Genomic DNA, 27,974 nt, shown 5'->3' with positions numbered 1-27,974 from the left:
CCCGTCAACCCTTGCGCGGCTGCGGCCTCCGGTGCGCTGCGCGGGTGCGTCCGCCTCTCCAGAAGTTTCTTTGGGGGCGGCGGGCGGCATGGCGGCGGGAGCGGCTCCTCCGCGGTGAGCCCCCACCCCCTCACCCGGCCCTTGCCTCCGCCCCCGCCTCGCCCTCTTACGCTGTTGTGTTTCCTCGGCAGGTTCTCGGACGGGGATATCGACCGGGCCCCGGGGGCAGCGGCGCAGGTGAGGGCCGGGCCGGGGCGGGGCGGCGGGGGCTCGGGGGCGGCGGCAGGCCTTGCCCCTTGGGTGTTGGAAGTTTGCCGGCCTGCCGAGCCGGGCGTGCTGGGGGGAGCCGGGGCTTGCAGCCTGCCGTGCCGCTGGCAGGGGCGGGGGGAGCGGCCGAAGCGTCGTGGCGGTGCCGTTCCTGCGAGCGGGCGGCTGGCAGGGTTTCCCCGGGAAACCTCCCTCTCGCGAGGGCTGGATGTGGAGGGGTTCAGCGCGGTTCTGTCAAAATACTTGTGCTACCTGTGTTGCAAAGAAGGGGGAAAAAAACCCACACCAGACCAACTTTCTATTCCACGGAGGTAGATGGTAGTTCAGATAACTAAATCGATTGCGATTTGCAGTTAAAAAAGCCCCAAGCTTATTGGAGAAATGTATTCAGTCTGTATTAGTTTTTTTTCTGCCCCCAGGCTTATTGGAGAAATATATTCGATCTTTATTAGTTTTCATTCTGCCCTGATCTGTTTTTTCCTCTTTCTGTATTTTGTGTGGACCGGAACTGATTTTCATTTCATCTCTACATAAAAAAAATAAAATTTTTACAGTGAGAGCAATTATTCACTGGAACAACCTCCCCATGGACATGGCAGAGTCCTCATCACTGCACGTTTTCAAGACATGACTGGACAGGGTGCTAGATAATCTCATCTGGGCTCCCTTTCCCATGAAAAGTTGGACCAGATGATCTTTCGAGGTCCCTTCCAACCTGGCCGGTTCTATGATTCAATGATTTTACCCGTTAACATGTATTAATGTGCTTTCAAAGATTATTTTTACTTAAAACAGAGGTTAGCAGAACTGGAAAGTGGGTAAGTGTTTCTATTTAACATACTTGGAAGGGGAGAGGGTGTAAATGGTTAGTTCTGCTTAGATGAGGGGAAACAGTTTTAAACTCAAAGAGGGTAGATTTAGATTAGATATTAGGAAGAAATTCTTTACGGGGAGGGTAGTGAGACGCTGGAACAGGTTACCCAGAGAAGCTGTGGCTGCCCCCTCCCTGGCAGTGTTTTAAGGCCAGATCGGATGGGGCTGTGAGCAGCCTGGTCTAGTGGAAGGTGTTCCTGCCTGTGGCAGGGGGGTTGGAACTAGATGATCTTTAAGGTCCCTTCCAACTGAAACCATTCTATGATATGATTCTATGAATAGAGTAGGTGACAGAAGCATAAGATGATACTGAATTATCTTCCCATAAAGAAAATGGTGAAGCTAAATCTTATACAGTTCTTTGGGGTTTAGGCGGTAGATTGTAAAAGCTTCAGAAGATAAATGACATCTAAAAAGCAATTTGGAATAACCAAATATATTTGACATAACAAAACAAATCTAAGATTAAAAAAAAAAGTAAGTTTCCCACTGTGGGGGAAAAAAAACCACCACCAAACAAACCAAAAAACCCCCAATACCTGAAGGTCGTTGGAAGTATTAAAGAATACTATCAGGATATGCATTTGGGGTTTTTTTGTATTAACATAGTTGCTTTGCTTTTCTAGTTTATATTTCAGCTCTTTGTATATTCAGTGCTTCAAAATTCTGTAGGCATTATTTATTATCTGATACAGTAACACTGGTGTCACTTGTGTAGCCTTTTTTAAAAGTACTGAAATTAAGTAGGTAGATTGTGCTTGATAATCTATGAACTGCTGAGTCCCGTAAGTGCAGTGTAGCATTTTGCCAACTTAGAAGCTTGGATCTACGGGTAGTACACCATGTTTGCATGATCTTAGGTGCAGTCTTTTAGCTCATGTACTTAATATTTCTAATCTGGAACACGATACTATGTAAATGGTGCTGTGTAATGCTTCCACACCTGACTAGACTTGTGTCCAGTTGCATGGCATTTCTGCGCTGTGTCCTCGGGACTTTTGATTCCTTTAATTGCTGGAGAGCACATTTTAGCTTTCTACACCTGGATCTGATACAACTGAAAGATCATCACCCATCTTTAAATACTGTGAATGATAAAGCTGTGAACTCTTTAATGACTTTTCTGTCATTTTAAATTGAAAAAATAGCTTATTGTGTGGAATAAGGATGTTTTCTATTTGCTTTTCATTTATAAAATGCTCTGCAATGTGAGTGGTGATGATTTAGGAGAGAATCAGAACTGTATGTTAAAAGAAACATTCATTGACTTTGTTTTGGTGAGGTGTTTTGCCAAATGAGAAACAAGGGTGGTGACCCTCCTAAATTCAGGCACGAGTGATTCAGAAGACCGAAAGCACCTTTAATTCATACAAACTTTTATCATTAGCATGGAGGGACCTGAAAGTTCCCATTGTATGTAGAAATAGATTTGCAACCTGGTCCCATGGTAAAGGCCTTTAGAGTCAAAGTATATAGAAAACACATATTTGAGTGTTTGTGAGAACAAAGTCTAAGCTTGTTCTAAGGAACTGTTGCTGATGTCCATAGTCTGGAGTTCCTGGTGCTAGTCGAGTATTACTTGGCTGTCTTCTCAAATAGCAGTGTTATAGGAGTAACTTCTGTTGTGTGTGGCTGACTGAGATGTGATGACTTACTGATAAAAAGCCAACAAAGAGATGAGTTTCACACTGTTGAAAATGCTTGGGTTTGGTTTTCTTTGTTTTCCTGGGGTGAAGGCTAGTACTGTGGGAGAATCCATTTGTTGTCTGCTGGTTCTAATCGGTGCTTCTGTCATCAGCATAAATCACAGGAAATAATGTTCAGAGTGAGAGGTGATCTGTCACAGACGTGACTGGGCTTGTGAAGTGCCTGTAATGTTCAGTGTCAGAGTCAGACCCCACTTGGTTTTGAGGGTCAAAAGCTGTACTTCACCTCTCAGCATAATATGAACCAATTTTAATACGTGGATTACTTCATGTCCCTCCCATGTGGAATACCTATAGCCATGAGTATTTCCGTAATGACGACTGCTTTTGACTGACTTTAAATCTTAGGAGGGCATTGGTGCAGTTAGACCAAGTTACTATTGTCTACTGTCTGCCACTTTCTTCAGAGACCCCCCAATGTGTTAGATTTATATGCTGTATCTATATATAGATTTGCATATCCTACACTGGTAAGAACTCATGCTACTGCTAAAAGAAGCTGCCCTGGCCACTTAACTCCTAGTTGGCATAAACGTTTTATGTGACATCTGTGAAATAGAACAAGACACTGATCTGAATTAAAACTAAGGCAAGTCCTCCTGTTCTTCCTTTTTCTCTGGCTTGGTGGGACAAGAGTTCTGGCAGCCAAGCTGTACTACTGTTTATGCAGGTTTAAAGCCTGTATCTTAGCTACATTCATGCTTGCTAGATTCTGAGTAGAAGTCTGAGTAGAAGTCAACTTAGCAAACAGAGTTACTGTACTGTAGCAGTGTACTGTAGTGGCTTTGGAAGACTTACCCCCTTCTAGCAAAGAGAACTTCTCTTGCTAACAAGGAGAGAATTGGGGATGTTCTTTCCAGGTGTGTGCATTGAGTCATTGTGGTTTTATTCTGTTGTGCAAAAGTCATAACCTTTTCTCATAGAGACCAAAATATAATTATTTCAATCTGTATACCTAGTGATTCCTCTAACAAGGGACTACTCTATGCTTATTTCCATTGTGTGACAATATTTCCTGTGAGCCCTGTGCTCCTGCTTTTGTGCTCAGCATAAATCAGAACAATCTCTTATGCTCAATAATATCTTGTAATGCGGTGTTTCATCATGTGTTACAATGCTTTGAGCGTGTTATCCCCACACAAGCGTTTTGACATACTGCATGTTGACTTCCAAATTCCTAATACTGCAGTGCTTCCTCAAATCCAGCAGACCTGTGTACAAATGTGCTGAGAATTGTAGGGAGGTCATTGGAATATAAAGAATCATCTGTCCATTAGACTTCATGTTTAAGGCATTTGAAAGTCCTGTTTCCTTCTCAGTAAGAAACAGGCTCCTTGAATTTGATGTAATTGGCAGGTTCCTTGTACGTCAAGCTCTGATGTTTAAGCTTTGTGGATGAGAACTGAGCAAGAGGTAAACAGTCACGCCAGTTAGGATATTGTCTTCTGAAATGTCTCTTAGTTGACCGAGTTTGGTACTGTATTTTTATGGGGTCTTCCGAGGTGCCATTTCATGGGTTTTTTTATGTGTGTTTACAGGAACTGACAACAGCTTTGGAAAAGAATCCAGATGCTGCCGAATATTATTGTCAACGAGCTTATGCTCATATTCTTCTACAGAAATATGCTGGTAACATCTTCAGACAACACTGTGAATCATCTTACAAGTGTATTATAACACATTCTTTACAGATGTCTTCAATCTGAAGCCAAATCTATATTTGTGTGATCTGTACCTTAATATGCTACTTTTACAGTTAGTGCATAATCTTATATTTTTCTTTGGCTTTGATTGTTTTGTTTCTGCAAAACTTCTGAGGAATTGGGTACTCTGCAGTCCCAGCTTTCCATTTGATTTTAGCCTAGTGTTATCTTGGCAGCTTTTTTTAAGTAGACTACTTAGGCAGATTTTAAAGCTTTATGTTGTAAGCATCTTCCGTCCTTATGTTTTTGGTAGAGACTGAATCCTGTCATGGTAGGAATGTGATAACTGAATAATGCCTGGGAAGAAAATTAACTGAATACTTAAGATTTGGTCTATTTTTTCTTTCCAGTAAAAAACAGATTCCTGCTTCAGATCTAAGTGGACGATGTGACTAAATGAAAGTCATTGTACATCTTGGGTAGAGCGCTGCAGCTGAATGAAGGGTTCATCCATAGCAGTTGTGGCTAGGTTTAATTCAAACGGTGTGATTTGTGTGCAAGCTAAGAAAGCTAACGTAGTACGCCTTAAAAAATTTTCACTACTAAAAGACTCACAGTTCACTGCTTTTTATAACACATATTATGTTCCTCACCTTTAAACTGACTTCCAACAGATGCGGTTGCAGATGCCAAGAAGTCCCTAGAGCTCAACCCCAGTAATGCTGTAGCGCTCCTTAGAAAAGGGTATGTATCCTGTATTGTACTTCGTGAATATTGTGATAATCTGCAGGGCAATGCTAGTATTTGGATTATGTGTCTGTACAAGTTTTTTGCAACACCGTGAATGAATAAATTTAATGCCATATGGCTTGTAACCCATCCGTAATAAAACTGTTGTTATAAGAAGCAATTTAATTTGGAGTGATTATCTTAACATCCTAGCCATTTCAAAAACGCACCTCTTAAGTGATTTAAATTCTTACATGTGTAATTTTAACCAATAGAGTGCATGAACTAAGGATGTTGTGATCTTCAGAATGTGGATTAGACTGAAAAGTAATTACTGTTTCCTTGTGTTTTTCTTTGTTCATGTCAGATTAGGTGAATATCATATCAAAAACTATGCATCTGCTTTAGAGTCTTTCAGAGAGGGACAGATGTTGGACAGTAAGTATTAAAATTTCTTGTGTGCACAGTACTCCTTTGCTAATGAGAGGAAAACTTAACGTGTTAGTTGAAAGTGAAGACCAAGGATTTCTTTTTTTTTTTTTTTTTTTTAAAGGCAAATGAATTAGGTGCCTGACTTCAGGTGTCTGGCTTTTGGGAAGGTTTGTGCAAGCAGTGTGTAAAACTGCTTAAAAATGTGTATCAAAGTTCTTAGCAAGTAGTATATATTTTTTTTCTTTATAAAATAAGGAGTGTTTTCCTGGTTCCTGGAGGTCTTACAAATAAATAGTGGCAATGGTGTGGAATTAAGTGTCGTAGAAGTTTCTGAACAGAACAGGCTCCTTATACATAGCTGGGATTTCTTACTTCTTAAACTATTTGATAGACCAGTCTTTAGAAAGAACATGCAACTTGATGGGTATTCAAAGTGACAAAATGGATTTTTACCTCACATTACATGTCACTTAATTACAGAAGCATATTTATTATATATCTCTTTTTCTTAAGACGTTGGCTTCCTGGCTGGACTTGGGCACTTTTTAGTTTGGGGAGAATTCCAGCTTTTTTAAAACCTGACTTTACTCTAGAAATGGGAATGGAGTAGTTTAATACAGAAAGCTTTGGTAGAAGACGTGGGGAAGCATACAACAAAGCAATTGCAAGATGGTTGTGGCTCCTTTCTCTCCCCCATTTTAAATAAAACCACCTCCTCATTCCATTCTCTCCCTTCCCAACAGCAGAAGGAAATGGTAAGGAAAGCACATTGAAAGGTTACACAGAGCTAAGTGCACTCATCTGATATGCATTGTCATGGTCTTAGATCTTTCTAGTATGTTGTCTTATGTGTAACAGCGGCTGGGACCTGAAGGTTTAGCAAAAATTTAATTCCTTTGCCTCTTCCAAATAACCAATCTGATCCTCTGATCTAAAACTGGAGTTTCATGGGACTGTTAGCTAATTTGTGCTTGCTGCCAAAGGATCATCCTCCCTTCTACTCTTGTGCTTGCTTAGCCTCTTCTTTCAATGCATTAAGTATGCAGAAAGCTGCTGTTTTAGAAGTGTTTTCTCCTGGATTAATGTGTTGAAAGGGCCAAATGAAGGGTCTGAGTGCTGAAGCCAGCAGAAGTGAAGGGGCAGAGCAGTGTTGGGGCAGCGGTACTGGTGGCAGAAGGGGGATGTAGTGGAATTGCAGCAACTGTTAGTTGTCAGCTTAGGCTACTCTGGAATAGGAGTTAAAATACAAGAAGTTTCCTAAAATTCTTTCAGTTTTGGTAGTTTGGATAACTAGGTAATCTCCACTAGTTTGTACAGTAGAAAGACAAGTGTGTCTTTTCACTCTAGCCAAGTTCTCTATTTAGTATCTTCCCATGAAAGGAAGTGATTCATTCCAGTGACTTCTGTAGCTTTCCTTACTTGATAGGTAACTTTTCATACATCTCCAAATTCGTCACTCCTGAATTTAATTGAATGATTAATCTGTATTTTTTCATATTCTTGCCACACCCTACCCCAAGCAATCACTATCGATTTGAGGCTTTTCATGTGTGTGGATTTTGTCACCTTTCTAGTTTGTCGGTTGTTCAAAATACAGATTATACACAAAATCTCCTCAGACCAGAGCATCACTATTTTTTTCATTCTGTTTAATCTCACATCCTACTTACGTTGTGGGGTGCAACAGCACACAGAGATGCAGATATCTTTTTAGATAAGTCAGTGAGTACCAGGATCCTCAGGTAATTCAAGAGTCCCTGAAATACAGCACAACCTTTTCCTGTGTTGAATTTCTTGACTTCTACCTGTTTAAATTTAATTTGCCATTGTTTTGCTGCTTACCCAGTTGGAGTGTTTCTGAAGCTTCCCAGTCCTTCCTGATTACTCTCTCATCTGAAGATAGCTTCTGCTGTGCCTCCCATATCTTGTTACAAAATTCTGTGACCTGCTGTGAGATGAGGAGTCTCCTGAAGGCCTTTTTAAAAATACAGATTTTTAGTTGATTCTCTTCCATATATTACCTAATTTGCTGGCAAGTTTATGTCAGTAACAGAATTTGCCTTTGCAGTTCTGTGGAATGTTTGATGGATCCCAGGTGAAAACAATTGTGAGCATAAGCATTTTTGGCAAAACAATTAACTTCCAGTTAAATGTAGCTAGTCAAAATGCACAAAGCACAGAGGGAGAATTTGCCACATACCACTAAGCAGGTGATAAAGAGAGAAGGCTTTAGCTGTTTCTGTCTCAGAGAAGATTGCTGTGGTGGGGAGTTCTTTGCTGGCACAAGGAGGTTCTTTTCCACACAAGGAGGCAGAAGTACACCAGTACATGTTTCAGTTCATTGCTGATGTACGGTCTGTTTTAAATCTTAGTCTGGAGTGCTAGCAATGATGAGCTTCCTACTTGTGCTCATTATGGGTAGGACTGACAGGCCCAGCGTATTACAGCAAGCTTCCCATTACCCACCTACAGTGATATCTAAATAGGACTTGGCATGATGAATTGTTGAATGGGCCATCTTTCTTCATATTATAGAATAACATTAGGAAGCAAGATTTCTTTCACTCAACCATGAGACTAGACGCATGTGGATTTTTGGATTTCATTAATTTGCCTTAGATTGAAAAAGCAGTGTGATCTATTACTCTTCAGTACGTTATGTATATTGAGGACAATTATACTCAAATTTTCTTTTTTTTTTTTCCTGTGACTACCTAATGAATTTAGTAAAGGTGGAATGTGTCAACTTTTAAAAGAAACATCTTAGTAGGTACTTTTCTTGTATTCTAAGAGTTAGTAGATTTTCAGTAAGTGACAACCCAGTTAGGTTTTCTGAACTAGAAAGTTATTAACAGAAGTTGTTGGTAAGTTCTTTGGGAGGATAATGCAATTATAGAGCACAAAAAAATGTCTTTTGCCTCAAATTATAAAATGTGCTGGGATGCAGGGAAAGATGCAGTGGTTGGTGAGGGGGATCTTCTAGGAAAATAGGGCAGATAACACTGGACCTTTCTTTTAAAGTTTGTGTTGCATAGAAGTCTTGTCATACGCTGTAGTTAAAAAGAGAACTCACCTGCTGCTGAAAGTCAGAAGCTGGGTCAGTGGAGACTTGACTCAGTTTCTCTGTGTTTAGACTCCTGAACCTACTTCATTTAATTTCCCTTTTGTTTAATAAACTTTGTTCTCCGCTGCAAAACTTGGAAGTCTTTTTAGGGTATGGGTGCTAAGTTTTAAAATTACAGATTAATTTAGGTTGCAGGGAAGCTCTGGAACTCGTCTAATTCCATGTCCTGGCCAAAAGCAGTATTAACTTTGAACTTGCATGTGTTTGCTTAGGTCCTTCTGCTGTTGATTTCCAAGTATCTCCAAGGCTTCTGAAGATTGCACAGCCTCTTTGGGCAACCTGCTCCAGTGTTTGACCACTCTTTTAGTAAAGAATTTTCCTTACCTAATCAGAACTTACTTTGCTGCATCTTGGATCCTTTGCCTTGCTTCCTTTCCCCATGTACTTCTGAGGGTGGTCCACGGTCAGTCATCTGAATACCTTAAGGGTACATTAGGTAATTGAAGACAGGCCTTGGATCCCCCAACATAACCCTCTGACAGTTAATTTTGGAGAATTCTATGTGAAAGTAGGTATCTTCTTTTCAGGATTTGATAGGAATATGGAAGACTGCAGTCAGTGACTGCTTGTATTGTAATGTCAAGACAGCCATATTATTGTTTGCATTTTTATCTTTTCGTAACAGCAACTGAGAGGTTACATAAAAGTTATGTAGCTTAAAAGTTTAGATACCTTTTAAGATGACTGGTGGGTGTGGAAGAAGAAAAGGGAAGAGGAAATGGCTTGAAAAGTGGGGTAGCAATTTTAAGACCTAAGACAGACCTTAAAAATTATGTATGTTTTATATTTGAAGGGGTTGGGGTGAATACTTTGCGGTGGAGTCAGACTTGGGGTTATATGCATGTCTGCTGGGAACTCTATTGTGAAGCACCTTCCAGTCCTGTGCTGGGTAGCTGGCTGTGTGAACTCCCTCAGTGTGAATTCCCTATTGTAAAAAGATAGCAAGTTTAGCTATTCCTAGTAGCTGATCAGTAACATTGCCACTTTTTTTTACTTTCCTGACTGTGAGAGATTTTTCTGGGATTTTTTTTGAAATAAGATCACAGAATCACAGAATTGTTTTGGTTGGAAAAGACCCTTAAGATCAAGTCCGACTGTTAACCCTGGACTGCCAAGTCTGCCACTAAACCATGTCCCTAAGCACCACACCTACACAGCTTTTAAATACCTCCAGGGATGGTGACTCAACCACTTCCCTGGGCAGCCAGTTCCACTGCTTGACAACCCTTTCAGTGAAGAACTTTTTCCTAATATCCAACCTAAACCTCCCCTGGCACAACTTGAGGCCGTCCTCTTGTCCTGTCACTTGTTACTTGGGAGAAGAGACCGACACCCACCTCGCTAAAGATGATTACTCTGTCATTACACTACTACCTTTTGAGCTAATGTCCAGTGAATTCATTTCTGTCTGGGGAGCTTGCTTCCTAGAATATCAAAGTCTTACTAAACTTCTTTGTGATTTTGATTCATGGAGTGGAATTGGCACCTACGTATTCCTAACATCCCTGAAACTTCAGATGTGTTTGTAAAGTTTGTGTGAAATCACCAGGAGAAAATACTTGGTGTTTGTGAAAACTTGTGCAACTTTGGGTTGTCCTCAGAACAGACCGTCTGTTCCGATACTTCTGTAGAGAGGAAGAATGTGACTGAGTGTTTGAAAAAAAATTTTGAGAATAATGGAAAAATGTGTAAAACTGTACTTCTTGCTTTCCAAACAGTTATACAGAAGTTGAAAAGACTGGAAAGCAATAGTGTATTTGGGTCAGTTCAGACAAAATCTAGTGTCCTACAAATTAGTTTGAAGTTAATTAAATATAACAGAGTTAAATAGTAGAGTTGTATAAAAATACTTAAAGCTTAACTGGAATGACAGAGGTTACAAGAAGATACTAGGAAAAAATACCATTTTTTAGTAAATTGATGCGAGTTTGAGATTAATCTATTCCAATTGTCAGTTGTGAGGAATTGTTCTTTATACAACACATGTAGTGCTTGAAGAGTTTTAATATTACTGTGTTTGATCTCTTCTAGATATAGATGATACCTTTACTATTTGGATTAAAAGATGTGAGGAAACATTAAATGGTAAGAGAAACCACATTTACTCGATAAGGGATTTAATATGCCCTGTGCTTTGAAGCTGTGTCAAGTTTTTCAAAGATGTACAGCTTATCTCTTACTTAGAACAAAAGAAATTTTTGTTTAAAAAAGTCACTTTTTTCTATCTCTTGTTTCCCTCAGAGTATACATCCTAAACACTTCTGTACTTCAGATTTAGAGGAGCACTAATGTTGGGTTTTTAATGGAGTAATTAGCTGTGACAGAGGAGTACCTATTTAAAGTTCAGACAATCATAATTTATTTTAACTCACTTTCATATGTAGCTGCTAGATAATTTTAACTGTGGAAGCATGTGTCAACTTGCTTTGTAAAAACAGCATCAAAATCAGTTTTCAAGTCTTGCAGAATATAAAGTTGGAAAGAGAGGTGGAAATTTGGGGATTTTACTCCGATTCCATGTGGAGAGTGCCTTAGTCAGGTGCTAATTGCTGCTCTGGTGTCTTAGCCATGGTAGTCAGTGAGGGCAAATATACTTTCTTTTCATACCTTCCTACAAACTGACACCCCTGGCAATGAACTCGTCTACTGTGCTTAAACTGCCTGTGGATTTTAATGAGATACAACACAATAACTGATGTAGTTTTTTCCTTCACTTGTGACTTCCTCCCTCTGTGTGATGCACGCTGGAGAATGGGGCAGTAGAAATAATACAAGTTCATGTCAAACTGTTGACTAAAAATCAAATACAGGAGAAGCTTTTTGTGTTGTATAGGAATGAACAAATTTCTGCTTCATGATACATTTTTGCCAGGTTTATTTTTATTTGGAGAAATAGATGAAGTGATTGGCATGCACGGCCTTATCTGCAAATAGTTGGGTGACAACTTCTGCCGTCTCAAGGAAAGAGGTTATAATACACATTTTTCTCTAATGTCATAATTACTTTTTCCAGTGTTTTGTCTGGTTCAACTCAGTTGTCCTGTTTTATCTTGAATATTCATGCCTGTCTTTTCTTTTTTGAGCCATTATCTTAATTCTCTGATACTCCAGGGGAAAAAAAAAAAGAAAGGAAAAAAGAAAAAAAAAAACAAACCCCAAAACCTCTGATTCCTTAATTACAACTTAATATTCTTTTTTTTTTTATTAGCCTTTAACTCTTTTTTAGCAGTATGCATTAAAAAGAAGAAAAGGGAAAGTTTGTTTATTTTCAAACATATTTAATCTGAAATATTTTAGGAAAAAATATTTAGAAGAGGAAATACTGAGCTATAGTTTAGGTCCAAGTATTACAGTATATTTAAAGTCATGTAAGTGAGTTTCTCTGCCAGATTTCCATCTTGTTCCCCAACTGTGTTTGCCTAGCGTGAGATACAGATTTGATGAGAACTTTGTGCTATTCCCATGGATGGATGATAAACCTAGTACAGACTTGCAGGATGTGTTTTGGGGGTTTTTTTAAATGTTTGTTTGCTGTAATGTTGCTTTCATTAAAAAGGTCTGTATAGGTTTCTGATAAGCAAGGAAAGTAATGGAAAGTTTGTTCCTTCTGTTTATCAGAACATGCTTTATATTACAGTTGTTCCTTTGCACAAGTTGCTGATTGAAGTCTGATTAAAAAGTAGTGTGTTATAAAAGCAAAATACCAGCGGCAGAACTGGCGTGTTTTTAACTTTTCTGCTGTTGAGACTGGAATAAATGCAGAATGTCTGGAGTAAGTGAAGAAAGCTAGAATAAGTATATGCCTTGTGAGTTCAATATGTCTATTTCTGAAAGTGGAACTTCTTTCTTTCTGCAGCATCACAGGCAGAAGGGGTAAGATGTTTTCCATATGTTTACTGTTTTGAGTTCTTTGTTAAACTAGAGCGTACTTTTAGGCTTCACTGGCTTCTTGCAACTTTCAGGCTTTAAAAATTTTCTGTTGCATGCAATACTGAAGGATTCAACTTTTCTTCTAAACATGTGTTCTTCTATTTGAGACCAAGGTTGCAAAATATGAACCCTGAAAACTCAGAAATGGCATAAAAATCTGGCGATTATTGTGCACTTATTAAAGTAAATTTTAACTTTGTTGCTTGCAGTCTGTGGCCTAATTCTACAAATTAACCGTCTCATCTTGTCAATACTAACTTGCTTGTGACTGCTAGGACGTAACTTTTTTTCCAGTAGCTTGCAAGTGGTTTGTGTGGACTTTTTTCTGCTGTAACTCGTTCAGCTTTCAGTTTCCTCTTTTTTTTTTTTTAAATTGGAAATCTTCAGAAGAGATATTGAAATTGGCATACCCCCCTTTTTTTTTTGAGACAAAAATGGAAATTTGCATTGGATGTTCTGCTCCCTCTTTCATAGTTACTTCCATTTTTTACATTTTAAGAATAGGATAGAGGAGGAGAGTGTACAGAAAACATGGTGGGTGTATGTAAAGACAAATCTTATAGTTAAAAGGTTTTTATGTTTAACAGTTCTACCCTAAGTTCTCAGATCTGTTTCAGGTTTCCTTCATGACTTTTAGATTAGCAACATAGCCACTGCATGTCTTTCATGTATACTTCTTATCGAGGAAGAAAGTGAGTTAAAGCTGAACTTACTGCTATTTATATAATGTTTATAACGTTATAAAACTTAGAATATATTCTAAGTTACAGACTGACATATTTAATGTAAATTGAAACTGTTAAATTATTAATCTGGCATAAATGGCTAGGAGAACAGTGAAGAGCTTCACCTGTAAGCTAATGCAAATACATAAATCAAGAAAAGAGGAGCAGTCAGTATGAAAATGATTTCTGTCTTTGAAAAGTACTTCATGGTGTATTTTCACTTACACTGATGTAATTTTCTTTCCAATGGAATATGCTTCAACTGGAATACACAGCAGCAACCTCTGCCTCCAAAGATCAAGTAAGTTGACTTTAGCTTTACTGTGAGAATTAACATAATTGACATATAACTGTTCTTTGACTTGGGGATTGGAGAAACAAGATAATGATTGTAGAAATTCTTTTCCGGTAACTTTAGAACATGGCAGTCTAAGTGAAATGTTTCTCAAACAGTGTCCTCACTTTTGTTCAGACTGAATTGTCCTTTCAGGAGATTATGCCTCACTGGGAGAGTGGGGAATGGAGTAAGCATTCTGGCTTCTGCTTCTGGTTCTCTGGATAAGCTTAATTCAAAGACTGCCCCATTGTGCCTAGTATAGGTAATGTTTATGAGAGGCTTTTAAGACCTTGAACTAAAAAGTGCCATTTGATTTATAGAAGGCAAATAATATGATGAATTGGTTAAGAAAGTGACCTAATTTGAGATTCTGCTTGATTAAAAATGATTCTTTGTTCTTTAACTACTTATCTTGTTGGTTCTGCAGCTGCTCTGTTAGAGGAAGGAGAAGAAATCTGATTTTCTATGTCTTCTCTCCCCCATTAAACTATACAATGTGCTGTTCCGGCTTTTGATATTGTTCCGTACATCTCTTTGCAGTCAGTTTTTTCCTCTCTCTCTCTCTCTCTCTCTCTTTTTTTTTTAAAGATATGACTGGTACCAAACAGAATCTCAAGTAATTGTGACTATAATGATCAAGAATGCGCAGAAGGATGATGTCAGTGTGCAGTTCTCAGAGAAAGAGGTGATTTGTATTGGTTATTGATATGCATCCCTAGATTCCCTAAGATGTAGTAATTAAACCAATGAACATTATCTGCTGCCATAGCATGAAAAAAGGGGTACAAGAGGTCTTCCATCTGAGCATTTTTTTATGTATAGTTATGCTGTATATGTGTGTATACCAAATCAAGTGAAGCAAAATCTATTACCACAGCAGTGTCCATAGGATTTATACACAAGCGGTAGTGGGGGGTGTGTGCTGCAAAGGGGCCATCTGGTTTTCAGCTGCCTGGGTGTTTGGAGGGGTGAGGGAAGAAGTGATCTGGACTTAGAATGTTTGAGTATGCGTGCATCTGGAGTAGGAATGGACAGAGACAAGGTATTCTAAAAATAGGTATGAATGAGTAATATCTTGCTTTAGGACAATTATAGAAAAAGAATGAATGTTGGTGGGTGGATTTTTCTTGCTTTTGGCATCACTAAAATTGTTAATAGCAGCAAAGTATATATTTCAAGGAAGTGCAGTAATCTATTGTAATGCCATATGCAGTACCAATGACATTCACGTTTAATTTAGCTGAGAATATTGAAGAGCTAGGTTCTTGTTCTCAACTAAGTTGATACTTCATGAACTACTAGAAGTACTTGGTTGTTACTGTCTGCTTTAGTTTGTTAAAATTGTGTAAGCACTTGCCACGTAGTTTGCGTGTATTAGAAGGGAAGTCACAAATTGTTTTTTGTGTTCCGTTATTAATGTGTTGATACTTCATTTGCCATATAATTCTTTCCCCAAAGAATGCAGATCAAAGTGACAAGATAATAGGCTTTCTGAGTACTTGCTGGCTAAGAATTGAAACCTCCTGTTCGTTTTCTAGTGTACTTTAGAAACACCTTGTTCAGTAATGCAGTAATGTAATGGCGTCGTCTGAAATTCTGACGCCTGATGCTTTAAGTGCCCTAGTGAAGGGTCATTAATTTAATCACTTAATCTTGGTGCCAAATGACAATCCTTTACTTAGAAATGGAAAACTGCTCTCAAAGATGACCAGAGATGTGTTTTCAACTGTTAACAGATGGACGCATCAGTGAGACTTCCATCAGGTGAAGACTACAACTTAAAGCTTGTTCTTCTTCATTCTATAGTGCCAGAGCAAAGTACATTTAAAGTGCTTTCAACAAAGGTAAGCTTCTTAAAGTGTAAATTGTTTCTTTGACTGTTCCTGATGTTGAAAACATTTCTGCTCTATTGTCTTGTCTCTCTGCAACAGTCATAATATCTTGCTTTTCATATAGAAGTGCTTTTTCTTTCTTCAAGGTGCCTTTCAGCCAGTGGGAGGGTTTCTAAACTTGTGCAAATATCAGAAATAGTATCGTATTACTATATGTACTACATATTACTGGTGCTTACTGAAGTGCAAATGACAGCTATGTTGAGGATGCATTTACTTGTTGCTGTAGAAAGAAAACTGTGGTCTTCACTCTTACAATTAAGGTATTAGGAAGGTATGAACACCTTTCTACTAAACTTCTAGGAGCCAATATTGCCATGTGAGCATTGCTATCTTTGTGTGCCCAAGAAATAAAAGTCAGACTTTTGAAGATTTCAGTGTTGAAATAGTTTTTTACCCGTTCATGACCTTTTCTTGATGGTAAAGGTTAGCCATACAGTTAACTGTTCTTGGCTTTTCAAGAGAGTATATTCCATGCTGTTCCTGGAAATAGTACTTGCTTGGAGACACTTGAAAATCGCATGATGTGAGAGAGAATGCTTTCGTCTTAGCATTTTGTTTCTTCTGTATGACAGGTATAGAAAAATACGATACTGACTGTGGTCTGGCATAGGATATATTGTTGGTATAATGCATAGACAGACATATGCTTTATCCATAGAGCCAAGCCTGAATCCCTGAAGCAGGAATGTATTGATGATTCTTTCCCTGTATTTCAGCAGTGGTTCTGCAGAGCTTTTGGAAATTCCTTTGTGTTCTTATGTTCCATTTTACCTGTTCCATTCTCAGAAAAGTACCTATATTAGTTCTTGCATCAGTTCAGGGAAGAGGGCCTTCAAGATGATGTGAGGGGATTGCCATAGAAAGTTGGTCTCGTTTTTCCACTCCTTGCACTGAGGAAGCTGAGCAGGTCGCCAACTGGATTTAATTCTATTCACCATCACTCTTTGGGCCAAGCCATCCAGCATCTCCTAGTCCATTAGTATTTATATACATTTAGGTGGAATGAGCACATTGTCAAGAGGAGTAACTGTGAGGTCCTGTTTGCTTTATGTTCCTATCTAGTTTGTGTTGTACTTTTCATTTGTCTTGACATATACCATTACTTTCAGGAAGCATCTGCATGCCACTGAGCACTGTTGAAATGAACTTGACTTTGTCTTTCTATACTACCATCTCTAGCCTGGGTTTATCTCTGGAATAATCTCTAGTAGTCTAGAGCCTGATTTAGGTTGATGTTCCTAAACTGGTGTGAAAGCTTTAGTTATGTTCAGGCAGTGTCTGATACGTAAACATTTTGCATTTGTTTCCAAATGTTGCTGTTCCTAAATGATTATGAGAGAATATTTTTGAGACAAAATGGGATAAGAGAGAACACAGAAGCTGTTCTAACAGCAGAAGTCAGTGCTTCAACATGTTCTTCCTCTTGCAGAAAAAAATAGTGTAAGGAGACCTGTGTAGGCTTAGTGAAGGAACACGGTTTAAATGATGCCCCAGCTGATTCTGGGTATGACCAGCAGATGGAGTCTGGCTGAAGAAAAAGATTTAAAAGCAGATCTATGTTATGCATGCAAAGACTTCTTTAAAGGCTTAGAATATTTTACTTTAAAAAAACATTAAGCACTTTACCAGAATGGTGTGGCCTTAGTGTTTGAATACTAGAAATTCAGATTTCTTTTCGTAAGTTTCATGTATGTACTTTGTTCTTATGAGTGGTATGGAAAATACACAGTTGTTAATTTGAATAAACTATCTTATTACTTAGAACTTCTCAAACCCTTTACAAATTATTTTGTACCATTTACATGAAGTCCTTTTATAAGGAGTTGGAAAGAAAGATATAATATCATTATCTTCCCAATTATATGAACTTTTTACTACATACCCCTAAAGAAATTTTCATGGGATAGGAGCAGATCTGTTCCTGTGGATTAATAATTTCAGATAAGAATAACTGCATGTGTTCACACTGCTTTATTTTGTATTGCTGCTTTGAACGTGTGAGCCACGTTGCTGTTAGCATCGTGTTGGCTTCACTGGGCAACAAAGAGTCTGTTTTTTCTTTTCAATTATATGAGGAAATGGGGTGGAATGTATGGGTAGGTTACATGGTGGATAGTTCAGGTTTCCCATGAACTTCATAAAACTAATAAATGTAATGGATAGAGGATGAAACAACAGAACTGACAGTAGAACAATCCGTGTTTTGGTAATTAAGAGAAACTGGAGAGGGTTTTCTCAATACTGCTTGAAATTCAGCATCACCTGACAAATGCAAAGGAATAAAGGTAAAGATGCAAATTCAGGAGGAGAAAATAGCCTTAATTATATTTGTAGAATTACAGATTCTAAAATAACTGCAAAGAACAGACAGAACTTACAGACTCTGGGATTGGTTCTTTCAGGGAATGTTAACAGTGGTGAAAAATGCAATTGATATCTTAAGAATTGTTTCTTTCCTAGCAATGAAATAGAAATTATACCTTTCAGTAAATCCGTGCTGTGTGTAGCTCTGAGATACAAAGTCTCTGGAAAAGAACAGAACAAGCAAATGGTACAGAGGTAGTGCAGATAGACGTTTGGAAGTGTTTGAATGGTTTCTGTATGAGCAGAGGTAAATTAGTGTTCATAATCTGCAGTCTTGAAACTTCAAGCTGTGAGCTAGAAGAGGTAAAACACTTGACACCAACTCAAGAACAGCATAATATGTGGGTGAAGTCCAGTTTTGAGATAAAAACTTCATCTCTTTCTTTATGCATCCTAGTATTGTATATTTTCTAATTGTCAACAGTTATACAGATTATACAGACTGACTTTAATAGTGGCTGTATGTATTACTGCCATGTTGGGAGCTGTTTTTTTTTACCTAATTCAAAAGTTTATTTGCTGTTTGATAGATATCACTACTTGCAAATTCAGCTTTGAGTTGATTATGGTTCCTGTTCACATTTACTTGTGAGTTACTTAGAATTACTGAGTGTTGTTCACCGTATAATTCTGATGATCTAAGGCCTGAACTTAACATTCGTGTGAGAAAATGTTTAATACAACTGTACTGAGTCCTTCTCTTGAGGGAATTGCTATATATACATAGCATTTTTTTCTTGTACATGAACAGCAGAGTTGATAGATCATAACTAGCATAACTAAATCAACTGGTGTTATCAATTATACTCCTCATCTGTCAAAGGTGTCTGACTGTAGTAATCTGATCAAGCAAAAAGTAAGAGCAGCTCCAAAAAGCGCTGTATAAATTTGAGATTTGTGTCTTACAAATGGAAGCTGCTCTAGTCTTTTTATGTAGCATGACTATTGTGCACAATAGGTAGGATTTTGTGTATTTTGGTGGTCATCCTCAGTTGTGTTCAGGTGTCAGGTAAAGTGTGGGAAAAACTGGGCCACACTGAGAAATGCACATTGCATTCAGCTTTTAACAGGAGGAGGGTATCCTTTGGTGGTGCTACTTGGTTTTTTACTTCTTCCCAGAAGAGGGAGCCAAAATGTAAAGGCTGGACCAAGTTGGCTCTTTGGAAGTTGTCTGTGTGCAGTTATCCTGTAGCTCAGCGTGCGTAATATTGTGTTCCTTTCATAAAAGGAAAAAGGCATAAAAACTTAAAATGAGTGACTAAATATGTTTAAGACAAAACTAGCTAATCTGTATCTGTCCAGAAAATGTGACAGGAAAGTAGAAATGCACAAATAGTGTCAGGATTTCTAATGTTCTCAAACAGTTCTTTGTGCACAATCAACCTTGCTTTCTTTTCCCTCTGTCTGTCAGTCAGTGTATTTGGGATTCCAAGGGAATATTCTGCCATGTTCTGTTGGAAACTTGTATAACATGAGCAGTTTCTCCAGGTCTTCTGTTGTGTTCTAGGTGATGCTCAGGGTTTTCTCCTTAGATGTAGAAGAGGAGAGTGAGGATGAGTATGTACTTCTGGCATGTGTGCTTATGAACTTGAAGGAAACTTAAGCTAGTGCTTTCTCTTTTTCTTCCTCTCTGCTCTTGCATCTACAAATAGTCTGGGGACAATTACTGTGAGTTTTCAGGTTGTAGTGGTTTGGGCTTTTTGCAAGCAATGACTTGCAGCAATTTAGAGCCATTTGAAAAAGTGGTTAAAAAGTGGTTTCTTTACCCCAGAACTGTCATTTAAGTGGAGATCAAAGTTGTGCTGGAAACAGGGAGGGTGTTAGAAATCCTCAGCCTCTTTTACAGTTGACATTTGTTACTTAATAGAGATGTCTGAGGTGGAAGCACGCTCTCTGCAGCTTCATGCCAAGAATATGGTAGTGTGCATCAGTGGAATATTTCTTTTCCTCAAACCAACATTTTGCCTTGCAAGCTCTGAAATATTCTGTGCAGCTTACTGGAAAAGCACACTGATCCCTTACTAAATGTAAAGGGAAAGAGTGAAACTGTTCACACACTTCTGGACTGTCGTCAGAGTCTCTATTCAGAGGCAAATGTACACAAATAGATAAACAGAGGAACCAATTTATTTTAACTGAAGTTGGTTCTTACCGTTGCAGTCCGATCCTTAAAAGATACTTTATCATTTTGGATATTTTCATAAAATTGCTTACAGACGAGTGCAGACCCTGCTCTCATGTACTTGTTTTCTCTGTGAGGCTTTCATGCAGATACATAGATCCCATATAGATTCTTGAGTGTTTTCTGTAAATTATAAACTGGTATTTAAGGTATGAGTTGAATACTTTTCTGAAATTTCTTGCATCTCTTAGGCAGGGCTAGTTGGAGAAATTTCCTGGCTAGACCATAAAGAAACCTTCCCAGTGACTGGCATGATATTTACTTGGCTCAAAATAAGTATAGTTGTTTTTTTTTTTTTTTCTTCTTTATGAATGCAGATAGGTGTGGGGCAGATTTAAACTTACTAATACTCTTGAGAACTGTATTTTAAACAAGCATATAAGTCAGTGCCTATGGTTTGTATAAATACATGAAGGAAAACTATACATAAGGGTTTTTCTCTGTCTTGAGAGAAGGCAGATTTAAGAACTGTTGGAATAGCGATGGTTTACATTGAGGATGCAGTGATACAGAGCTTTAGAATACCTAAATGATCTGTATTGCTAGCTCGTTCTCTAAGATTCAAAATTTTAACAAGTGGTTGCTGTGTAATATCAGTGAGGTGGAAACTTTGACCTTTTTGTACTCAGTTCTCCATAGTACATAGCTGGCAAAGAAACTAAAAGGTGCACGCTAAATCCCTTCTGTTGCAGTGTATTCACTACAGAATAAATTTCTTAAGTATCATTTATTTGTGATAACACTGTAGAGTTCTTTTCATCTCAGTATGTTTTGTTTAAAGTTATGGACCAAAGATCTTGGAATTCAGAATATAAGCAATGTATAAAAGGTCTTTGAATAACTAGGATACCAAAACTGTATGTGCATATGATCTTAGAGGTAAGTTTGAATAGGTCATACATTTTTAGAAGATAGTACTGTTTTGGCCTACCCTTAAGTTTAAGTAACAAAATACATGAGATGATTGCAACATTACAACTCTAACCACTTTGAATTTGCAACTTGGACAAGGCAGTCAGTAGTTCAGTAAGTAACTAAGTAGTTGATTGCAGACCCTGAATTCTCATTTTTGTGTGTTTAATATAGTAAAACATCAGAATTTAAAAGCATGTTTTTTGATGCATCTTAAAATTAACCGCTGAACTACTCCTTAAGCTCTGCCAGTTTTGATTTCCTTCATCCATCTGATCAGAGCTTGACACAAATTTGCCAGTGGTAAGTGAACTTCCCCTTAGCATGGACTGTAAAATATAAAACACAGTAGAAATTAGAAAAAAAGTCTTGTAACTTGTCAGTGTACACCAGAATCTTCTTTTAGGGAAGAAGATAAAAATTGTTTCCCTTCAGTGTTTCTCAGTTAAACTGGCAATGTCTGTCCCAGAACGCAAGTCCAAGTGAAATCTAGTTCATCAGAGGTTTGGGCTTTTTAACGGTAAGTTTCTACCTAGAAAATTAATGTTGGCTAACTAGTGTTGTGTTTGTCTATAGCTAAGGGGAGAAATTCTTTCTTAAAACTAGACTAAATGCTCTTTTATGCCAGTCATCTTAAAGTAAGGGTTTTTTGTGTTCTTATACCACCAATGAAGTAGTTTAGAATAGCTTCCGAGAGTAACTCTGGCATGTTTTCTGATAGCTAGCACTTGAATTAAGCTGCAAACAAACTAGTCTGAATCTCTGATAGGTTTTAAAAAATTGTTTACTTTTATGACTAGAAAATTCTGTGAGTAGAAACTTCTCTGTAATCTTTCACTGCAGATGTGCTTTCTTCCAGATGATGAATCCCCCATTCAACCCTCTTCTCAGAGGGGTAGGTTTCTCTCAAGACAGTATTTCAAACAAGTAGTGCATGAATTACTCTGTCAAAATTCCATTTTTCTTTTCCTTTTTGCTTTGCTCACTTTGAGCCCAGAACACCAGGAACTTAAAAATTAAAACAGAAGGTGGATTGTTTCTGTGTTGGAACTTTTCATACATCTGGAGTGCTGTGTCCAGTTTTGGGCTTCCCAATGCAAGAAAGGCACTTGTGTATTGGAGCAAGTCCTAGTGAAGGGCTACCAAGATGGTCAGGTGGCTGCATAGCATGAGCTACAAGGAGAGGCTGAGGAATTAGGCTTGTCCTTAAATGGGATGGAAAGCATTTAATTCACAAAGAAATTTTCCTGTCTTTTATTCTAAAGTTGGCATGAGGCACACAGGCGTACATTTTATGAAATATAAATGTTAAATCAAAGTAGTTGGTGCAGTGTTGATGTATTGCCTCTTGCCTAAGTACTGGATTTTTTTCAAAGGAGAGGAAAAAAACTAAAGGAGAGGAAAAAAACTAACGGTACTTGTGTGTTAGATATGACACAAATGTCCATACTGATATGTTACTTGTCTGTGTAATAGCTATCAGTATCCTCTTTAAAATGTTCATTAAAATGTATTTATTGCCGCTTGTGCACATAATTGGGACTTGCAAAGTAGTTTCTCCTTAGATCAAATGAAGCTCTCAAATTGAAGAAATGTACGCCTTCACAAGCAGAATTTTACAGCTTTATAATTTTGGAAAATCTGGTTGTATAATGGTATACAGCTAATGATTTCCCTAGTTATGCTCCTGCCTGCCACTTTGCCTAATGAGTCAGTTGAAGTGGATGGAGTAGATGGGGTAGAGGTTTAATCATGTCATAAATACATTTTGTCACAGTTTTTCAGCTGTCTATACTTCTAGCTTGGCAGGGTTGAAACGGCTTAGATTTAAGAAATCTGCATCTTATACTGGAAATTAGTTTGTAGCAATTCCTTTTCCTTAGGGTTGTTTGTCATGTAGTACCAGCTTAGGGACAGTTCCAGAGAGGAAAGTGTAAGAACTAACAGATTAAAAAAAGGAGAGGGGAATTACTGGAGCAGAAAAAGTAAAGATCTTCCTTTTTTCCTTCTTTTTATACGTGGGCAGAGGACTCTGATGAATAGCCAAAGGTCTTTATAAGGGTTCTTTGAGGAGGATTGTGTTCTGAGAAGAAAAAAGTCCATGTTTAGTAGCTCACATCAAGTATTATATTGCATTAGGGGTCATTCCTGGTGTGGATGAAATAGTCTGTATTTGAGATACTGAAAGATATTGGTGGAAAGCCTGAAGTGTAAGGGTAAGAGGAGACAGTGAAGGAAGAAACAAACAGAAGAGAAATTTAAGAGGTATAGGGCTGAGCACTTACTCTTTTTTTTTTTTTTTTTTTTTAAATAGAACCTATGGGGGGATGCACTAATAAGCAGAAGATAAAAATCTTAAAAATTAGGCCGCCTCTGCTTAAATGTGCAACTGAGTTGATAATACAGTTTCCTCAGGTTGAGAAGAGTTATATAGGAAGCAGAGGAGAGACAAGTTGTTTTAAATTAATACTTCTGTTTCACTTGTGACTAACCAGTGCCTGTGTAAGTGGGTAATTAACTTAAATGTTAGACTCATGAGATAACAAATCCATTGGGAAAAAAAAACAACCCTGCTAGTTCTGGCACCCGTGGAACTACTTGTTTGTCTTATATGTAGATATACAGATATTTCAGCTTCCTTAAGCTAATCACAGAGCATTAGATTTATGAGTGTAGGTGTTCAAAAATGAACTTTAAGATTATAGTTTTCACAGTATTTTTAAAAGAGTCCAGTGAAGGAAGCTTTACTGACTTGGTTAGTTTTATTGAAGACTAATTATTGGCACAGTTTGAATGCTGCTTCTGCATAGTTACAACAGAAAGCTCTGCGTTCTTACAGATTGCAATATTAAACTCTGGAATACAGGCCTTCTTTAGGGACAGTAGGTTGAGCAACTAGAGTAATATGATATTTTGGTTTTATTTGGTTGTTTTCGGTTCTGTGACTTTCACTATTTTAAAAACTGGTACCCTGATGCTTAATTTGTGACTTGTAAAGTTGCTAAAAACACTGGAAATCCTACAGACATGAGGAGTAGGAAGTCAAATACATGTGGTTGTTGGACTTACAAACTTACTGAAACTCTCCCCTGCCTTGGAGGGCATTCCATGCCTCATGTCTTAAACTTTTTGTTGTTCTCACTACAAGTTTGTGGTGGAAAATAAGTATTAAAACTCGTCTAGGGAAATGGTAGCTTCCCCAGGGGGGGAAAAAAAAAAAGAAAAAGAAGCAATCATAATTGAATATTCTGATTCTTAAAATGCAGCATGATTGCAAACATGGAAGCCTTGAAACTTAAATGAGCTCGTTTCTTTATTTTTGTAAGGTATCTAAGTCTGTTGCTTACCAGTGACTGATTTGAAGAATGAATTAAATGAAGTTCAAATGTCAGATCAACGCGGTGCTGTGCAAGGAGCTTGCTGTTAGGGTTAGCTTTTACAGTGGTGCCTTTGTTCTTGGGTCTGCAGGGATCCCCAGGTTACAGTGGCTTTAGGTAGAGCTAAGAACTTGCTTCTGCTGAGCTGTTCGCAAATAAGGAACTGCTCAAGTTTAGCAAGCACTGACTTCAGTTAATTAATAGCATCATATGAACTTTGTGACATTTTCTTAAGTGCATTTGTCATTTGGAGTGACCTTACACAGTCCTTGTTTTGCAGATACTGTTTTGCAACTTTGTAACCCTGTAACCAAAGGATGAGATTAATTACGAAAAAATATTTCAATATGGTTGTTTAAAGGGATTATGTGTAGTTGTGAACAGGGCATGACATACTTCATTTAATTTTGTTTCTCCTGTGATAATTGCAACCATATCCATTTTTAATTGCCAGTTTTGTCAATGAATACTGGACAGTTTTCTCTGTAGCAGCGTGTGTTCATTGAACCAAATGAATACAGCTTCTGAATTTCTCCAGTGGGAGGATCTGCAAAGTCCCAGAGTGTTTCTCTGGTTTGTGTACTACACATCAAATATGAAATCTTTTTTGGTGGATGAAATGTAAGCCTAGATAAAGTTGGATTTTGCAGTCCTTTGAAAGTGCTATTTAAATATTACAGCTGACTGGCAAGAAAGGGATGCTTGAAAGATAGTACCTTGGTGCCTGGCAATGTAGAGACATTGGGACTGATCATTACTTTTGGGATGCCATAATTTACAAAAACAATCAAGTGAATAGTAAGCAAAAGAAAGTTAAGTGGTACTAAACAAAAGGGTAAAATTCTGATAGAAGAGCTATGCAGCCACTTAAGAGCTTAGTTGACATATAACTTGAAATCACATAACTTCATCTTGCAAGGTAGGTAAATTTTGGTAAAATATAGGCTTCATATTAGAGACTGTGTTTCTGAAAACAAATGTATTTATTTTCTTACTGCTACAGGATCCAACTACTTTGAAATGATTTCGCAGAACTATTTGCCATCTGGGTGAATTTGTTCTTTGTCTTGTGTTTTGTAGGTTGAAATAAAAATGAAGAAGCCAGAGGCCGTAAGATGGGAGAAGCTAGAGGGCCAGGGAGATTCGTCTAACTTAAAGCAATTTACACCAGGTTTGTTCTCTGAACTGTTAAGTATTAAATGGTTTATTTGTATTAAGTTACGTGCGGTTAACAATATTTTTGTGTTTAATATTGTTAATAAAATAACAGCTTCGTATTTACAATGAAAAGCCTAATAGTCTTTGTTTTTGCTGCCACGAATTGACAGAAAAAGTCTGCAGGGCATTACTAGAACTTAGGTATTAAACTTAGTCATAACTTCCATTAATCTGATGGATTGTTAAGGCTTGTCATTAATTCCTCCCGGCTTGTTTGTTTGGCTATCTGTTTTGGTCACTGTTTTGCAGTTCTGTGCATTGTTATACCTCTATTGTTGCTTAAATAATTAAGTATTATTTGCTTAAGTGTTCCATCTCTCTTGGAAAGTAATACTTTTGCAGTTTTTCAGGACAGATTAACAATCTATATTTGAGAGAACACTAATTTCCTGGTTTATTAACTTCAGATATTGTTTGAAATTTAGCTCAAATTTTCCTTTAGCTCTAGATTGCTGGGGTTTTTTCTCCTGCCTCGTTTTGACTTCAATTTGTGTTGCTGTTGTCCAGCATGTTTTTGTTGGATAGCTAAACTATGTAACTCTGTTTACTTAAAAGTAAACTTTTGCAGCTGCTGAATGTAGTCTCTAGCATTTCTTAGTTTCTTTTATTTTTATTACTGCAATGCTTATATCAGTAAGGAGGAATCCATTTGCATTTTCAGATTCTTGTTCCATTATCGTCTGTGATTCATCAGATATGTATTATGTGTTCTCTGCTGCTTGAAAAGTCGTGAGGAAATGCTTAGTTAACTAACACTTCTGTTTTCAGATACCCAGCACTTATATCCATCATCCTCTCACTATACAAGGAACTGGGACAAACTGGTAGTTGAAATCAAAGAAGAGGAGAAGAATGAGAAGTTAGAAGGAGATGCTGCTTTAAATAAACTCTTCCAGCAGATTTATTCAGATGGTACAGATGAAGTGAAACGTGCCATGAACAAATCGTTTGTAAGTCTTCACTCTCTTTTGCTGAAGAAATGTGTAACTTCTGCACACTGACGCAATTTACTAATCCTTGCATGAATCAGGAAGCCTCTAGCTACCAAAACCTTGGGCCTATAAGGAATGGCAGTGGTTCTCTTGGAGATATTGGTATAAGGAGTCTCACTGAAAGCTATGATGTTGTACGCTAATGAATGTGACTCTTGAAGTCCAAGGTTGTGCTGTGTCACTGGTCTCTTTGTTTCAATCAGTGTTATCAAAGGAAATACAGTTTTTGGCTCATATAGAGCTTGAAGACTTGCCATGGGTGAAAGAATCAAATTCCTCTTAATTGATTATGTCCAGTTCCTTTTAATCGTAGTCCTCATAGGCAAGAACGTGACTGACCCTTCAAAAGCTTCTTGTTAATGAAATAACATCTCATTGTGTCCAGTACTGATAAAAGTACTGTTGGGCTGAAGATCATGGAATGATGGCTTTGTCAAGTTTTATTCTATATGTACACAGAATTCCTGTGTAACTTGCTAACACATGAAGCTTAAATTCTTCATGTTTCTTCAGAATTTGTTAATCTACTGTAAGAAATATGGCTTTTATATTACTAGAATTCCTCTAGCAAACTGAACAAGCTTTCTCTCATGTTGCAGATGGAGTCTGGAGGCACGGTTCTGAGCACCAACTGGTCTGATGTTGGTAAAAGGAAGGTAGAAGTAAATCCTCCTGATGACATGGAATGGAAAAAATTCTAATCCTGTTTTTAATCTTTTACCATCTATGTGTTGCCATAGTCCTGTACTGACCACTGTGTATGGACATAGCATTCTTGGATTCAAAGCACTGAATGTTCCCTTGGAAACAGGAATTGTCTTTACATTTTGCGTGCTTTAGAAATTTCTTCATCCGCAGATGTTAAAAAATATACTCCAGAGTGGAACCCTATTTTCATCGTGTCTGCCTAATTTTTGGAAATGGAGTCAAATCAGTCTAAATTTTCTACCACCTTTATCAGCTCTGCTCTTTGGGGATAGGGTGATTTGTAATGGGCTGGTCAGGATTATTGCCTTATGCCCGATATTTCTGTTCAATAACTTATTAGATCTTGGCAACTTTGGGTAAAAACACTTTTCAACAACAGTGTTAAAATGTTTGCTCTTTAACTCTGCTAAATAAAACTGTAAATATAACTTTTTCTATATGGAAGCTGCTTCATTTCATTTTTAGTAATCTTTTTTTTTTATGAGGGGGATCACTTAAAGCATACACTGCTTAAAAAAAAAGCTGTCACGTATAGGAGGAAAACTTGCATTCAGTGAAGA

At 37.8% G+C, this 27,974-nt stretch overlaps 1 protein-coding gene across 2 annotated transcripts; it reads left to right on the top strand.

Moving 5' to 3' along the window:
- The first annotated feature begins 4 nt into the window (after positions 1 to 4).
- On the top strand, positions 5 to 27,842 carry SUGT1 (SGT1 homolog, MIS12 kinetochore complex assembly cochaperone). 2 transcript variants are annotated; one of them, XM_068395442.1, is made up of 13 exons: positions 5 to 114; positions 192 to 237; positions 4,385 to 4,475; positions 5,164 to 5,233; positions 5,586 to 5,656; positions 10,806 to 10,859; positions 12,631 to 12,647; positions 13,708 to 13,730; positions 14,355 to 14,451; positions 15,503 to 15,610; positions 25,577 to 25,667; positions 26,483 to 26,664; positions 27,306 to 27,842. In XM_068395442.1, exons 1-13 carry the CDS (start codon positions 89 to 91, stop codon positions 27,405 to 27,407), a joined length of 978 nt encoding a protein of 325 aa, XP_068251543.1. In that variant the 5' UTR covers positions 5 to 88; the 3' UTR covers positions 27,408 to 27,842. The 2 variants fall into 2 exon arrangements, with proteins under 2 accessions (XP_068251543.1, XP_068251542.1); XM_068395441.1 differs by having other exon boundaries at positions 13,705 to 13,730.
- The last annotated feature ends 132 nt before the right edge of the window (positions 27,843 to 27,974 follow it).

This window comes from Nyctibius grandis, chromosome 2 (assembly GCF_013368605.1).
Source record: "Nyctibius grandis isolate bNycGra1 chromosome 2, bNycGra1.pri, whole genome shotgun sequence".
Lineage (NCBI taxonomy): Eukaryota > Metazoa > Chordata > Aves > Nyctibiiformes > Nyctibiidae > Nyctibius > Nyctibius grandis.
This window is presented reverse-complemented; position numbering and strand designations above follow the sequence as displayed.

Excerpts from the sequence above, each read along its gene's own strand:
- SUGT1 (XM_068395441.1), top strand. The coding sequence starts at position 89 with ATGGCGGCGGGAGCGGCTCCTCCGCG. Across the intron at positions 115-191 it reads GCGGGAGCGGCTCCTCCGCG|GTTCTCGGACGGGGATATCG; the intron begins GTGAGCCCCCAC and ends TTTCCTCGGCAG. Across the intron at positions 238-4,384 it reads CCCCGGGGGCAGCGGCGCAG|GAACTGACAACAGCTTTGGA; the intron begins GTGAGGGCCGGG and ends GTGTGTTTACAG.